General features: G+C 39.8%; 1 protein-coding gene across 5 annotated transcripts in view; it reads left to right on the top strand.

The window, feature by feature from the left end:
* Positions 1-17,348, top strand: part of EML6 (EMAP like 6) — a 274,778-nt gene that overhangs the window by 85,616 nt on the left and 171,814 nt on the right. For all 5 annotated transcript variants that reach the window (XR_010662346.1, XR_010662347.1, XR_010662348.1 and 2 more), the window contains exons 3-4: positions 12,339-12,498; positions 16,157-16,255. Coding sequence is in view for 2 of the 5 variants with exons in the window: in XM_065929282.1 (XP_065785354.1) it covers positions 12,339-12,498; positions 16,157-16,255 (259 nt within the window). In the remaining 3 variants the exon portion in view is untranslated. The remainder of the gene's footprint in view (positions 1-12,338; positions 12,499-16,156; positions 16,256-17,348) is intronic.

Below are 17,348 nucleotides of genomic sequence, written 5' to 3'. Positions count from 1 at the left end.
GAGGGCTATGGTCCTTAGGATCACAAAGAGTCGGACATGACTGTAAGCAACTAAGCAAACATGCATAGGTGGTTTGACCGAGCTGGTTAGGGAATTGATAAGTCAAAGGTTACCTATGCATGGTCAAAAAATCAAAACAACCTAAGGTTATGATTTTAAGGCACTCTCACAAAATTGCACGATTCTGTAATTTTAAAGAATCAAAATTGGTCACCTTTCCATTTAGATAACTATCTCCCTGGAAGAAACACTTCCAAGATTCTCCTCATATTGAAGCATTATATAATCTCATGAAACACAGCTGGTCACTTCTCCCAGTGGTTCTGACTCTCTAGTCATGAAAGGAGCACCATCTGAAGTGTTTAGTGTTGAGCATTTTGAGGAAGCAGAAATGATGAAATCACTTTGAATTTAACAGTAGAACAAACAGGCCATTTAATGCAGCCTGAAATCTTGTGGCTCAGTTGACAGGATGTGACACAATTGTCAGGCTTGCTTTCCACCTTCCAAATTCTTTGATAATGTAAACTAGCAAATTACAGCCTACTCAGAAAATAACTGCATGCTATGATACAATAGAGGTAGAATATTCCAAGAACAAGACAGAGGTATAGTAACATTTTGCCATCTGGCGAAGCCACTAGACCAGATGGATTCACTAATGACTTCTCTGAAGTATTTAAGTAGACCTTACTAAAACACATGACTGGCATATTTAATTATCCTAAATTAACAGGACTTCTGCCAAATATAACCCTCAATGCTTGAGTCATGTTCCTTACTTAAAGAAGAAAAAAGAGATGAATAGCTCCAGAAAGCTGGGTTTCGTACAGACCCCTTTCATTAGTCAGCGTTCTCATTACCAAATTGGTGTGTTACAATCTTAAAGCATTATTTCTCCTTTTTCAGAGAATGAATTGTAAGACTAACCATGCTGATCAAATTCATTTTATCAGTGACAATTATACTTGATGAGAACATCTGGGGGTTGATAAATCTGATATAGTCACCAGACATCCCTTCCTACTTCCTGCCTGTGGAAGACTTCTCAACTACCAGATGCGGTCTTTTTTGCATAAGTTAATCAATTTTTATTTCTCTGTAACTATTTTCTTGTTTTTATCTGTTTTAATTTCTATGTTTATATCAAAGCAATATTGACACACAAATAAGAAATTACAGAAGGCCTTATAACGAAGAGCTGCTTCTGCTCCACCCTTCCACATCCCCAATGCAGTTTACAAAAGAACACCTTTAATTCTTTTTTATTATTATAATTTATTTTTAATTGGAGGATAATTGCTTTACAATATTGTGTTGGTGTCTGCCATACCTCAATATGAATTAGCCATAGGTATATATACGTCCCCTCCCCCTTTTAATTCTGAGGACTCTTCTTTCTGGTGATTACCTATACATCGCTAAACAATATTAATTGTTATTTCTTTCTATTTTTAATATTTTTTTATGGCTGTGCTGGGTCTTCACTGATGCACAAGCTTTTCTCTAGCTGCGGTGAGTGGGTCTGGTCTAGTTGCAGTGCACAAGCTTCTTCTTGTGGTGGCTTCTCTTGTTGTGGAGCACGGGCTCTAGGGCACGCGGACTTCAGTAGTTGTGGCCCCCAGGCTCCAGAGCACAGGCTCAGTAGGTGTGGCTCATGGGCTTAGTTGCTCCGTGGCATATGGGATCTTCTCAGCTCAGGGATCGAGCCTGTGTCTCCTGCACTGGCAGGTGTATTCTTTACCCCTGAGCCACCAAGGAAGCCCCAATTGCTTTTTCTTGATTTGTCTGTTTTAAACATGATCAACTTCAACACACATGAAGATGTAGCTTATAAATGCCATTCTTACGTCCCATCTCATGTCCTCCTCAAAGGGTTCCTATTTTTAATTCTGTTAACATTTACCTTTGTAACTTTTATATTTTCGCACTTTTATTTTTGGAGTCATCAACAATAGACAGTGTTTTTGGCTCCTAACTTTGGATGATGAAGATATTTAGTGACATTGAATACTCCAGGATTCTTTCACTCAGTATAATATTTTTGAGATTCATCCATGTTATTGTGTGTATCAGTACTTAGTTCATTCCTTTTTTATTGCTGAAAATGGTTCCATTGTATATATAATAATTTGTTTATCCATTTATCTGTAGATGAATATTTGAGTTATTCCCAATTTTTGGCTATTATAAATAAAGCAGCTATGAATATTTGTACATAAGTCTTTATTTAGAGATATTTTATCTCTCTTTGGTAAAGTTAACTGTATGGTTGACTTTATAAGAAACTGTCAAACTACTTTCCAAAGTGACTTATTATCTTACATCCCCATCAGCAATGTGTGTGCATTCCAGCTGTTCTACATCCTCAGCAACTCTTGGTATTGTCAGCCTTTTCCATTTTAGCTGTCTTTGACAGTACTTAAAGTCTTTGGGCTGTATTTTAAGTTGGTTGTCTTCTTACTACTGAAGTGTAAGCCTTCTTTTTATGTACCAGGTACAAGTTCTTTGACAATTTTCTTTACGTTATGGCTTCACTTTTCACTTTCCTAATGGTGCCTTTCAAAGAGCATAAGCTTTAATTTTGAAGTCCAGTTTATCAATTGTTTTCTTTTACAGCTAATGTTTTCTGTTCTTAAAAATGATTGTCTTTCAAAGGTCACAAAGGTTTTCATATGTGTTTTTATATCAATTGTATGGTTTTAGTTCTTCCATTTAGATCTCTGGTCATTTAAGGTAGTATTTATGAATGATGAGAGGTAAATGCTGAGGTTTATTTTTTTTCTATGTAGATGTCCAGTTGTTTTAGTTTAAAAGGACTATCTTTCCCCTTTAAGTTACCTTAATGCTTTCATTGGAAGTCAGTTGACCAGACAAATATAAGTCTATTGATAGACTCAATTTTGTTCCATCAATCTGTATGTCTATCCTTATGCCAATACTCTGCTTTCTTATTTCTGACTCCCTTTTATAAAGGCTTTATGTAGAACTTCCCCTTCTATTAACATTCTACTCGTATTTATTGATTTCACTATTTGAGTCCAGATTCTCTGACTGTTAATCATGACTATATACAATTTTCAAACTTATTGCCTAGGATATCTTCTCCTTTGAATCAGTTCTTTAGATAACCAGTCATCCATTTATGTGGTTTTTACCAGTTTAATTCTCAGAAGGTGGTCTTATTTTTAAATTTTGGAGGATATATCACAATAGCTCTCTATGTACATGACTTTCCCTGTCAACCCCCACGGGTCCCACATGTGTCTGTTTTGAGCAGTCTGTCACATGGCAGTTAATTAATAATAGTCACACATCTATTTACTGCTTACTGTGTTGTAAGTACTCTTGTTTTAATCATTGCTTTGTTGTGGTTCAGTTGCCCAGTCGTGTCCAACTCTTTGTGATCCCATGGACTGCACCACACCAGACCTCCCTGTCCCTCACCATCTCCTGAAGTTTGCCCAAGTTCATGCCCATTGCATCAGTGATGCCTTCCAGCCATCTCATCCTCTGATGCCCTCTTCTCCTTCTGCCCTCAGTCTTTCCCAGCATCAAGGACTTTTCCAGTGAGTTGGCTGTTCACATCAGGTGACCAAAATACTGGAACTTAAGCTAGCATCAGTCCTTCCAATGAATATTCAGGGTTGATTTCCCTTAAGATTGATTGGTTTGATCTTCTTACTATCCAGGGGACTTTCAGGAGTCTTCTCCAGCACCACAGTTTGAAGGCATCAATTCTCTGATGCTGTGCCCTCTTTACGGTCCAGCTCTAACAACCATATGTGACCACTGGGAAGACCATAGCCTTGACTATAGGGACTTTGGTTGGCAGAGTCATGTCTCTTGCTTTTCAACACACTAGGTCTTTCTAGGTCAGTCATCGCTTTCCTGCTGAGAAGCAGTCAATTTCTGATTACATATCTGCAGTCACCATTCGCAGTGATTTTGGAGCCCAAGAAGAGGAGATCTGTCACTAATTCCACCTTGACCCCTTCTATTTGCCATGAAGTAATAGGATTGCTTTAGGATTTGTTAAATCCTCACAATAATGCTTACCTTCTTTTAGGTAGAACTGTTATTATTCGTATTTTATGGGTGAGAAACTGAGGCACAGAGAGGTTGAGTAGTTTCCTGAAGGTGATTTGTGAGAAACTTGTATGCCAGTAAATAAAGGAGATATGCTTCAGTGATGTACGGATAACTGCTTAAGAACAAGCTTTCCAAGAGAAAATGTATGTATGCATATACATTCATAAGTTTGTTATACATTTTACTGATATAAATGATGTGTTGCACACAATTTACAAAATAATAATAAAATATATAATACACTATAAATCCCATGTGGCTAATTCTAATAAAATTCTTTCCTTGATTTTTGATGACCTCTTGTATCTGTGGCCAACCTGTGGTTGCAATTCAACCTTGATTTGACAAAATCAGATGAGGAATAAATACTTTATTACTATCTGGTTCAGAAAGGAAGTCCCTCACATCACTGACAAATGAATATAGTTCTTTACATGAGTGTGAGTTGATATTTTGTTTATATTAATAAGAAAAAAGTGAAACAACAAAAATCTATGTCAGAACTTTAATCATTAGCCAGTGATGTGAGCGACTTCCTTGCTAATTGATACTACTTTTTGAATATTGGAAAACTATTTTCTTAATTGTTCATGTTATTCATAATGTCACAGCTATAGACATGACACACTTTTAAGTATATTCCACATTATTAAAATTTTATCCATGTCTTAAGTCTGGACAGTTGAAAAAACAACAAATCAAGCCCTGATTTGTAGCATTTGTTGATTTCCATGATGTGAAAACTCCCACCCTGGCTGATTTCAAACCAGTAAGGTGACATCATTGAAAACAGTTGGAAAGAGATGTGCAGAGAGAGGCACATCGTTCTGTCTGTATGAGCTGGATAGGCTGACAGTTAATAGCCTTAAGACTATAGGTAATAGTAACATAATTAGGAAGTGATAAGTTTTTGTGTGTATTACCTTTGTGGTTAATATAATTTATTTAGCTGCAGGTTTATGTAATTATTAACAGTGGCCATGTTTAACAACTGATTTGCAAGATTGCTGAAATTTAACAATCAGTTCTTGCTGACTCTAGCATGCTGCTGCATGCTTTGATCTCAGGCAAAGCCATACCGCTGATCTCTTAGCCATTTTTTTATGTGGCATTAAGGTATTGCTAAAATATGTTTCCATACCAATACAAGTATGGCAACACTTGGCATGAAAGATATAATATTGGGTGTCTTTATTTTTCCAAATCACATCTATTCTTATTGGATGTACCACTCATCAAGGTTGTGAGAAGTCTAATCTGACAGACCACTGCTCAGCCACAGATTGTACAGGTACCCTGAGGCTTGCACAGTTCAGGACCTGGCAGTAGACCTGATGGTCTGGTGACGGTGCTGTCCCTTCCATTTGTCCAGCCCAGGCCCACATGGCGGGCAGGTGAGATCCATGGTGTCAGGCAAGATCACAGCCCCAGGGGTGGTACCCTCGTGCCAAGTGCATCTCTGGGGATGAGGACTTGAGCACAACCACCCTCATCTGAGGTCCCACTGCCTCCAGCCCACTATTTTTAAAAGAGCCTTCCTTTGCCTTTTCGTTCTCACAAATGAACATCCACTGTGGTTGGGTCACTTCCTCTTCAGCTCAGAAAGCTGTACCCGCCCTCCCCTGCCCACCGCCCTCAGACAGTTCAGCCTAATCACTCTGATGCACTTCTACCATCAACACTGGAAAATTCTCTCAGGGTTATTTTCAGGGAAAGGAGGGAGAAGGCTTTCATGTTTTCCTGAGACTACTGTGGGGAAGAAACACTACTAACATATAAAGTTATTACTGAGAAAATCCCTGAAGCAACCTGGGCAAAAATGAAGTAAGGCTTTAAAAAAGTCAAGTCTGAATCATGAACATTTTTTAAAATGCTGCACTTGGAATAAGTACTCAAATATAGTTTTTTTGCCTTCAGGAATTGAGACTGATTAGTGTTGATGAGAGTTTTTTGTTTCACCTCCTAAAGATACCTCTTTTCATGACTCTATTAATTCTCATCTTCTCCTCACACAACATATTGGGAAAGCTTCCTCATTTTATCTGACATCAAAAAGACATGGTTTTGCCCTCTCGGCATGCTGGAGAAACCAATCAATTCCTTCTCCCAGACAGGGTGATGAAAGTCCTCTGCAGTGCTTTCTATTGCCATGGCAACAGAAAATGGGATTTCCCAATGGAACTAGATTGATATATGCACAGAGAAAAGCAGTTTTTTAAAAGCTCGATCCCTTTTTTGTTGCCATGTATACAATAAACTGAGTACCAAGAAAAGGACACCAAACCTTTTTATGTAGGTGTGGAATAAGACCTCAATTGTATTGAGACCCTCAGTAAAAGGGAGTCAATTCTGAAAGTTTTAACATTGTGACATTGCTGTTGTAGCAATAATAATCTACAAATTTTGTAGTGTGCCAGTTTTCTTAGAAAAGCAGAGATTTGGATTTATGGGCCCTCAAATGGAAGAAGGACATAAAGTATAAGTAAACAGCATCAGTACTAGTCACAGAAAGAACTGCAACCCTGTGGTATGGTGAAGAAGGTGCTGGAAGCCCAGAGTCAACCAGATGTTTTGTGTCATGCTGGTGCTTTCCACTTCTGTAATTTCTTCATGGAATAACACAACAGTCGGCTGATTCTGATGAAATCTTGTCAAAAGGAATTCAGGAGGCAGGATCGTTTTCATCATGGCCCCTTAATAGGATAAGGAGACTGACCCTCTTTAATCTGTTGGTTGATCCAAAGGCGTTACTTAGGGTAGCTTCTTAGTCTTAGGGCATCTCTGTAAAAAAAGCAAAGAGCAATTTTGAAGTTGGCAGTAGGGGGCCAATTTGGAATCTGCATCTATATCTATTAATATATCTATCTGTCTATATCATTTAAATGCTTCTGAACTAAAATTCCAAACATGTTTGGAGTTAGATGAAAGCAAATCCTGCTCAAAATGACTTTTCATGAAATTCTTGAATTCCTAAATGCAGAGATGTGAGAAGAAGTGAATAGATACCTGATGGTAAGCTTCAAACCTGCTTATTAAAATTTTGCTTCTGTAGCTGCACCATTACTGATACCTTACATGTATTACACTCTTGAAAATCTTTTGATTAAGGTTTGCTGGGTTCCCCGCCCCACTCTCTTAGGAGGATTAAAAAGCGCTGTTGAAATTATATGACAAATTCAAGACAAAATAAACGCCACTTGGCTCTGCTCTAAAAGATATATGGACGCTATCATTCTGTTACTAAGGTGGAAGAAGTGAAGTTTCTGGGAAGCTAATGGAGTAATGGCAGTGAATAGAGTTGGTTGTCTGCTCGCCCTATTCTTGCCATGGAGGTGGATAAATAGGAACACTATGAGTCATTGCAGTGTTGTTTGCAAGCCAGAGAATCAGGTCAGAGACTTGGCTTATAAAAGAAGAAGTGGGTAATTTTCTTAATGTATTCAAACGGTAAACAGGAACTTGTATAAGTGGGCTATCATGGGCTGGGAAGAGGTGGCTTAAAGAACTGTTAAAAAAAACTGGCCAAAAAAAAAAAAAAAATCCAACGTGGACAGTTTGATAAATGTGATAAATTTATGTGCTTTAAGATGAATGAAAAGAATAATAAAAACCAGAGTAAAAACATTTTAAGTCCATAATGGGGTGTTTTGGGGTCACATTGCTAGTTGGATAACATACTGATAAATTATTTTGAGGGCCTCTCTAAAGATTTGTTGAAAGTTGTTTTTTTCATTTCCTCCTTCATTCAAGGAATGAGAAAAGTCAGGAAATCACAAAATTATGGTTAGAACAACTGCCTAGAATAGCAATTTTTTTTACTGTTGGTTTTTTAGAACCCCTTAAATCTACCAAGTCTCTCAAGCATTTTAAAGAAGCTGTAATCACAGCAAAAGTGAGTTTCATTTGTGTCTGTTGAAAGTGCCTGAGCAAGTAGGGGAAATACTCTCACCCCTCTTTATTTTCCAGTCCCCGGGGTAGGACCTGTGCCAGTAGCAGCGGGGAGAGGCGACATGGCAGCCATGACTGTTGGCTCATTGACTTCCTATTCAGCAAGCGCCTTGTTAATTTACTCCGCCATGATGTTGGAACTGTGTAGAGTTTTGGAAATGGCCCCTGCTGTCCTGAAAAAGACAGCTTAGTCAAATCCTCTTCTTCATAGCCCCGGGGAATTCAGGGGTGGTGTACCCTGGAGAGTCTCTTTGTTGGAGACTAAGTGGAATTAAGGCCATGTTTTCCCAGGACCAGACTCGCAGGCTTCAAACTGTAATGCTGCCAACTGCCTAAGCAAAAAACTGTCAGGTTTGACATGTTCAAGCTTTTCCTTGGCCTCAAACATCCTAAACCTTTCTCTCTGTCTTTCGTTTAAACATCTCTTGACTCATCCTCTCCATTCCATCTACCCCTGTCTCACCTCACTCCCAACCTAGTGTCTAACTGACCTCTCTGCCTCCTATGCTAATAGACCTTACCCATCTGTTCTTTCCACTCTTCCTCACTGCTACTAGGGTTACCTTCTTAAACTGTGAAGCTATTGATGTTGTTTCCTGCTAATAATTGTCAGTGATGCCCTCTGAAAATAAAAGGGCTTTCAAGGCTGCCCTGGCCAGCCCATTATCTGTTTACTTGTCTCTCCTTCCTTTTAAGATGGGCTTCTTGAAAGAAAGGCAGTGTATTTTCTGTTTATGTTATCTATGGCACCACCTGACATTTCATAGTTTTCTAAATAAGGATTTCTTGAATGAATGGATGAATGATAAAGTGTTCTACAATCTTAAAATGTTTTAAAGCCTCCAAGAGTCACCTATGCAGATGACACCACCCTTTATGGCAGAAAGCGAAGAACTAAAGAGCCTCTTGATGAAAGTGAAAGAGGAGAGTGAAAAAGTTAGCTTAAAACTCAACATTCAGAAGACTAAGATCATGGCATCTGGTCCCATCACTTCATGGCAAATAGATGGGGAGACAGTGGAAACAGTGACAGACTTTATTTTGGGGGGGCTCCAGAATTCACTGCAGATGGTGACTGCAGTCATGAAATTTTCTTCTTGGAAGAAAAGTTATGACCAACCTAGACAGCATATTAAAAAGCAGAGGTATTACTTTGCCAACAAAGGTCTGTCTAGTCAAAGCTATGGTTTTTCCAGTAGTCATGGATGTGACAGTTGGACCATTAAGAAAGCTGAGCGCTGAAGAACTGATGCTTTTGAACTGTGGTGTTGGAGAAGACTCTTGAGAGTCCTTTGGACTGCAAGGAGATCCAACCAGTCTATTCTAAAGGAAATCAGTCCTGAATATTCATTGGCAGGACTGATGCTGAAGCTGAAACTCCAATACTTTGGCCACCTGATGTGAAGAACTGACTCATTAGAAAAGACCTTGATGCTGGGAAAGATTGCAGGCAGGAGAAGGGGATGACAGAGGATGAGATGATTGGATGGCATCACCAGCTCAATGGACATGAGTTTGAGTAAGCTCCGGGAGTTGGTGATGGACAGGGAGGCCTGGCGTGCTGCAGTCCATGGGGTCGCCAAGAGTCAGACACGACTGAGTGGCTGAACTGACTGAAGAGTCACCTACTGTGAAAAGGCTATGGTCTAACCTGTGTTTTATTTTTATGTTACTCGCTATAACTATCCCTGGGGATATTTTCCAGCAAGCATTAAGATGGCCAACTCAGACTTGGGGCATCCAGGTGTTCTTCATCCCCGCCCATCCTCTTCTCTCTGCCCCTCGGTCAGGTCCTGCGTTCACTCCCACCACAACTAAAGCTGCGAAGTCAGCTGCACCTCGTTTGTCTTCCTGGGAAACCCCACCCTCCCCCACCCAGACCAGGCCCGGCTCAGGCCCATGAGCTCCCTGACAGTTCACAAGAGGAGCCCAGTTCCTGATGAAGGCCCTGCCTGGAGAGGCCCGCTCCCCCAGTGCAGGATGCTAGCTGGTGGGCCAGGTGGGAAAGGAGGGCAGTGCCCTGAGGGGTCCTTCAGGGAAAGGCTTGAGGAAGAGGCGGCCACAGTCTCCCAGGATGAATGCCAGACACCTCGCTCCTTCTAGGGGGAACAACAGGCTCCCAGGATGTGCCCTGAGATGGTGCATTAGGGTTGCTGAGCCCAAGATGGGATTGGACCCGTCTTTCAGGGTCCTTCCTCTTGAAAGGTGATCAACTTTCAGCCTGCCTGTGTGCGTTTCACTCCCAGATTCTGAACTCAGGCAACATCAGCCATGCACAGCCTTTGGGTCAGAGCCTGGTCCCCAGTGCTTGGCCAGGCCCCCAGGGGGAGTGCCCTGTACTGTGACTCGGCGTCAGGGTTGGGGGAGGGGAGGGCAGGTGAGACTGATTGAGATTTGCTTGATGGGAGGTGAGATCCAGACTCCTTTCTGATCGGAGCGTCCTCGCTGGCATTAGGAGCACCCAGGTTTTTCTCATCCCCAACACCTCTGCCTCAGCAGCTCTCCCAAGATCGCGTGAGACTGTGAGATGGGGCTGGGTGCTTCTGGGGAGGGTGGTGGTTGCAGAAGCGTCTTGCTTGATTTTTCTGAGATGGCCCCGATGGTCAGAGCTCCCAGCCCACCCTCTTCCGGCCCCTCCATCTGGACCCGCACTCACTACCCACACCACAGCCAAGCCACAAAGCTCATCCTCAGAACAGCTCCAACTCTATCCTCTTTGCCTAACAAGAAAAAATGAAAACCAAAACTCATCGAGCATCAAGCCTCGTAGGGAGAGGGCAAATGGCGCATTGGAAGGCAGCTCAGGAGGCAGTCAGGGGACCAAGACTGTGGATGGGAGCACTGGAAGTTCCTGAGAAGACCTGTTGCACCCGAGCACCAGGGTCCAAGGGCCTGGGAGGGCCGACGGTGAGGACGGGGAGGCAGCACTCGGGGTCCTGTGCAAAAGTTGGTGCTAGGTTTGTGGGGAAACCCACGAGATGAGCACAGCGGGGTGAGAGACCCCAGAACAGGCTATAGGGCTTGGTGGCTGCAGAAGTGGGGGTGGGGGTGTGCTACACATGGAGCAAAGAAAGAATCAGAAAGTAGATGGTTTCTGAAAGGAGCACCATGTGTATGTTGGTTGTATCTTTCCCTTGCCAGTTTCACAAATAATGGTGATAATGAAACTTGTATTGCATGGTTACTCTGTGCTAAATGCTCTATTTTCATTGCATCATCTGTTTTCATATATTATCTCCATTTTATAGATGAGGAACCCGAGGACAAAAGAGATCAAGTAACATGTCCAAGGAACTAGAGGTAGTGAGGGGCAGTCAACGTGCAAATCAAGGTGTCAATTTCAGAGCGTATATTCTTATAAAAGTCAAGCTGAAAGGTGAACAGGGGAGAAAAAAATCTACTTCTGTTAGTTGTGTAGACAGATGTTGAAACTGAAAAAAAAAATAATTCTACTTTTGCTTATTGTGTAAACAGTCATCTGCTTGTTTTTTTTTTTTATAGGTCTCTTTTTTTTTAAATTACCAACACATATTTTTAGAAAGGCACAACTTCTTTGCACAACGAATTTGAAACATTAGACTGATTTCTTATCCAGGCATAATAATGATTACATTTCTCCTTCTTGACTGCTACAGAGTCCTTGAACTTCCAGTTGGCATTTGACAAAGTTTTATTTTGATTGGACTACAAATATAAGAAAAATTCTATACAAACCACAGGCAGAGTAATTTGCAGTTTTGTTGGTGTTACGATGAGTTATGTAAAATAGAGATTTTCATTTAAAATACATAATCTATGGCAGCAGATATAGAAACAGCACTTGACTCTGATACCCCCTCCACATTTTGAAATCCTAATAAGGATGGTATCCAGAGCTTCTGCAAGCAGATTTAATTAATTCTGTGAAGTACACTTTCTCCTGGCAACAGCATTTTTTTTTCAATTTAAAGTCAAGAGAACTTGAAAGCTGAGTAATATTTTCAAAACCAGTAAGTAAATATCATAACAAAAGGCAATTATAGAATAGAGTAGGTTTTCTAATCATAGAATTATAACAGTTGTCTGATTTTCAAGCTTAGCAAGTGGGTAAAATCTGATGAAATGATAGCTAAACTGTGCTCAGCCTCTCTTCACCAAAGTTAAACATTTCTATTAGACCAATCAGCTAAATAATTTCTTTGGGTCTTGGGATTATCTTCTTAGATTAAAATTAGAAATATGGATAAAAGATAATCAATTTTTTTTTTTTTTAGCTTTGCTCAACAGGATGATGTGAAAGAGGCCTTTTTCTTTTTCAGCCTTGCCTTACATCCAGATAAAACACTCGTTGCAACTGGCCAAGTTGGGAAGGAGCCATATATATGTATATGGGATTCCTATAATGTCCAAACTGTGTCTATTCTTAAAGATGTCCACACACATGGAGTTGCCTGCCTGACTTTTGACTCAGATGGACAGGTATGTATCTTTTTCCATTTTCTTTTTCCTTAACGACCTCACACAAGTCACCTAGAATTACAATGAACATAGCCTATAGGCTTGAAAGTCTATCAGCCCTCCCCGTCTTCCCTTGTCAGCCTCCTAGAACCCTCACCTGTTTGGTCCTTTTCTATGTTCATGCCACTGACACCCACCTCTGGATAGGGTCCAGTTTTGGTTCCCCCAATCTCACCATTTGGTTAAAAAGCCTCCAGAAAGTGAACTCATGTTCATTGGGTTCATAGTGACTCAGTGATTGTACTTTGTCTTCCTTTGTTAACTTCCTGTTTGGAACGAGGGTTAGACCAAACCTTTTTCACAGACTTCCAGCCCTGAGCATCTCCTTGGTTCCCCTTGTTTCAGAAAATAGCATCACCTCCTAATAATTCACTGACAAGATTCTCTTTGACTCTTTAACCTTGAGGTGACTTCTAACTCCATCTCCCTATCCACTGCCTCTGATTCAAGCAGTCACTGATCATGTGTATTTATTAGTTTCTTTTCAGTGACTCTGACAGTCATTCTCTTCTTCCCATTCTCCCTGCCACCAGTAATCTCCTAACTAGTCTCCTCCACACAGTCAATTTATTGCTAATGCATTTCATCAACTGAAAAAGTGTCAGAATATTACTTAAAAACAAGAAAAGTTTGGAGTACCCCCTGACTGAAGTCCATACCTTGTGGCTGGGCATTCCCTGCTAACCAGCTTTTCTGGCCTTGTCTTCACTGTTCCCCTGCGGTCAAGTTGGACATGTCAGTGAGATTCCTCTATGAGACCAGACACTTGGGCACCTCCAGACCCTTTCTCATGCTGCCCTCTCCACCTTCAGTGCCCTGCTGACACTCCTTGCCCTTTGGAGTGACTCATTCTTCCAGGACCCTTCATAAGGTCTTCATGAAGTCTTCCCAGTCTCCCCTTCCAACAAAGTGGCTCTCTTTCCTTGGACTTCAGCAACACTTGATAGAAAAGATTTATTCATGTATTAATAGATAACAGTTATATCTCAATTTAAAAAATACGTTACAGAGAAGGGACTGGAAATACAGAGACCTCATTCCTGGCTCTCCCTGCATTCACCTCCTCACTAGAGCCGTGCCTTTTCTTCTAGCCTTCTCCATGTTCCTAAGACACCCTTCCTCTGTCCCTTCCACCCTTTGTATTTATGCCAGTTAATTCCTTCAGTCTTTTTTTTTTTTTTTTTTTTTGGTAAATTTCAGAGGTACTTCTCTTATAGTTCATATCGGGTTTCCCAGGTGGCATGGTGGTAAAGAATCCACCTGCAATGCAGGAGACGTGGGTTTGATCCCTGGGTCAGGAAGATCCCCTGGAGAAAGAAAGGACAACCCACTCCAGTATTCTTGCCTGGAAAATTCCATGGGCAGAGGAGCCTGGTGGGCACAGTCTCTGGGGTTGCAAAGAGTTAGACGTGACTGAACACTCATAATGTAGAAAGACCTGTGAAATTACTCATAGAAAATTGACCAGACTGAGAGTTTGCTGGCAGTTCAGTAGATTATAGGACTTGACCTGGTTTGGGTCATTTTTTAAACTTTGTGTTTCTTGCTATTTTGAGAGAGTAGTGATCGTTCTGTTCAGTTCAGTACACATGTAGACCCCTTGGTGTATGTTTTTGATTTAACTACTCTGTAATCTCATAATTGAATCAAGATAATTCATAAGTTCCATTATATCCGGGTCTTAAGAGAAATAGCTAAGTAGTGACATTTATTCAGATTTGCAGTTACTGACTTCCTGATTAGGTTGAATCTATCAGAATGCATATGCAAGTGGAGATGACTGCTTAGATGTGAACTCACATGCACATTCTTTAATCTGATTTAGTTTTTCTAACAAACACTGTTTATCAAAATTTGTTCTGAAGCACACAGGGAAAATGTAATGCAGCCGAGGGAGGTCCAGTTGTAACTTTTAGTTTTTTGTTCATGTTATTTTGTGCTAGAATCCTTATTTTTTTAGGTTCCATGTTGAAGGTACAGGTAAGGGTGGACTGCATGGTACTTGCATAACTGTCAGTTGAGAAAAACACCCTCCTATTTGTTTGCTGTGATGGATTTCATGGCTTGTTGATGCCTATGACTTCAGATCTACTTTTTCCCTGGACAGAGTTCACTAAAATTGAGTGATGTTTAGAAAGTGACAAATGGCCTGTCACCTCACGAGCAACAAAAGGCAATAGAAATGCTTTTCGAGGAGCAATAGGGCCTGTCACTGCAAATGAACAGAATAGATATCTTTTGGCTTTTTCTCAATCTTTTTCGCATTTCTTATGTGGGTTTTACGTTAGGGCCCATGTTTGTGTTAACTACTTTTCTATTTAAGTAAAGAGAAAAGAAAAAATAAGCTGAATGGAATCCACCCACTCCAAATTTTCATGTATAGATAAAAATGCAACCATGTACTAGAATCATTTCTATTGCTGGAACTCTCAATTAAAAATTACAGCAAAGACCTGCTTTCATTAAGAATCCATTTTAGACCCTCCAGCTGTATATTTTTTAATCCTAAATATTCCTAATGGAAGTCACCTTTAGTGAAAAAACTGACTAATTCCTGCATAACAACACACACATTTAGCCATATATGGCTGTCTCTCATTGCTTGAATATGCATATACATGCATACTCAGTGAAATACGTAAGCTCACATACTCTTTTGTTTGGGTAGTGATGTCTTAAAAACTCTGATTTTTCATTATTTCACATTATTTAACAGTCCATACAACAGTATTTTGTAGACAGAAAAAAATACTTTGCACTCATTTTACAGTTGAAAAAACAGAAATTTAAGGAGTTTAGTTAACTTTCTAATGTCCGTGTGTAGCTCATCACAAAGTCAAAAGAGAAGCCAAATCTGTTTACTCCCAGCCCAGACCTCTCTCTGTTACATAGTGCTGTTTTTTTTGGGTTTTTTTTTTTTTTTTTGGCTTTTTTTCCCGAGTAGTGCTGTTCTACTAGAAACTCCAGTTTTGGTATCACCAATATGTGTTTCAGTGCTATTGATTTTGTATATACACGGGTTTTGGATTTCTTTTCCCTTCCAGGACAAGTTTCTGATCTGAATCCAAAGAATTTAGTTTTGGAGATGAAGTATCAGGTTACTTTTACTAAACTTATGTATCCTTCTCTAGTCACTTCAAGTGTTTATGAAATTATGAAACTTAAGAATGAAGGTAATATTAATGGGATTTATCCTCCTTGTGTTTGTCAAACCCATTCATTTTAACTGTTTGGTGAAGCTTTCGGCTAAAGAATCCTAGACTCTCTTAAAACCATATTAGGCTCTGAAAACCAATTAAAAAAAATTTAAGCCTGCCCTTCTAGTTTTGTTCCTATGATTTTCACTGATGAATCAGAGACTTCGTGAGATTTTGCATGTTTGTTATGTTTGTTATTATGTTAAATTAGTTGCAGGTTTTAGGTCACTGAAATTTTATTATATGCTAATAGAAAAGTATCTACTTTGATATCTTTAGTTTTGAGAAATCTTTTTTTTCCCATAAGAAATTCAATACCTGGCCCACAGTAGGCAATAAGAACTATTCATTGAAAGACAGAATGGATAATAGGAAATCTTTCTATCATTTTTCTGGAGTTAAATTTTTGTTCTTATTCTTAGCGTTTAGCCTCTGTGGGATTGGATGCCAAAAACACAGTCTGCATTTGGGACTGGAGAAAGGGAAAACTTCTGGCCTCAGCCACTGGCCACTCTGACCGGGTAAGAAAACCTTGTTGGATCAAGCCACGCAGGTTTCATTACTGTGGGGGAACTGTGATGTAGCTCTCAAAGTTGTAATAATTTTTAAGGTAAATTTGCCACATGTAGATTTTCCTTCCATATTCAACTTAAAAACTTACTGTTTAAGAAAATTAATTTATGATTAGTAGCTATGTTGGCATGATCACTTCTGGTGATCAGATACTTTAAATTGATACTGCTGTTCGTTGGTAAAATAAATTTTTGATACTGACACTTAACTTTGTAAAATAAAAATAGAATTGAATTTGAAACTATATGTACCATTTCTATGTATTCAGCTAGAAATGGAAATAGTTGTTAGAAAGTAATATTCACAGAGATATGTTTACCAGTATATATGTTTGAATTTCAAATGAATGTGATGACAACTGTGTGATTCTGTTATATTTGAGAACCTGGAATTTAACTGTGGTCTCCTTACCATTCATGTTGAAGTCATTGTGATCACAGATGATAATTCTATGTAGTCATAGCTGGAAAGATGGAATAGGAAGCAGGCATGTACATTAGCTAGTTGGAATCTATTTCTCTAGTTGTTGGGAATAATTAAAATAATTTCACTATTTTATTATCTTGATTTTCTAATTTTAGAAAATGACTCTGTGTGACTATCTTACGTTGATTCCTAGTTCTGTATTTCTGCAAAATATGCATGCGTGCTAAATCACCTCAGTGTGTCCAACTCTTTGCAACTCTATGGACCATAGCCCACCAGGCTCCTCTGTCCATGGGATTCTCCAGACAAGAATACTGGAGTGGGTTGCCATGCCCTCCTCCAGACAGATCTTCCCAACCCAGGTGTTGAACCCACATCTCTTACATCTACCTGCATTGGCAGGCAGGTTCTTTACCACTAGGACTGCCTGGGAAGCCCCTGCAAAATATAATTCCATGAAAAATGAGGCCCTAATTAAATATTAAATTCACTGCCTCTTGCTTGATGTGAACGCTAAAAGATTTCTTTATATGAATGGTATACTCATCTAGGGAGAATTGTCTTTTTAAGGGCACCCAAAAATTATGAGCTTCCCTGATAGCTCAGATGGTAAAG

Source organism: Muntiacus reevesi, chromosome 3 (genome assembly GCF_963930625.1).
Source record: "Muntiacus reevesi chromosome 3, mMunRee1.1, whole genome shotgun sequence".
Classification (NCBI taxonomy): Eukaryota; Metazoa; Chordata; class Mammalia; order Artiodactyla; family Cervidae; genus Muntiacus; species Muntiacus reevesi.
The sequence above is the reverse complement of the archived record's forward strand: the minus strand, read 5'-3'. Positions and strand labels throughout refer to the sequence as shown.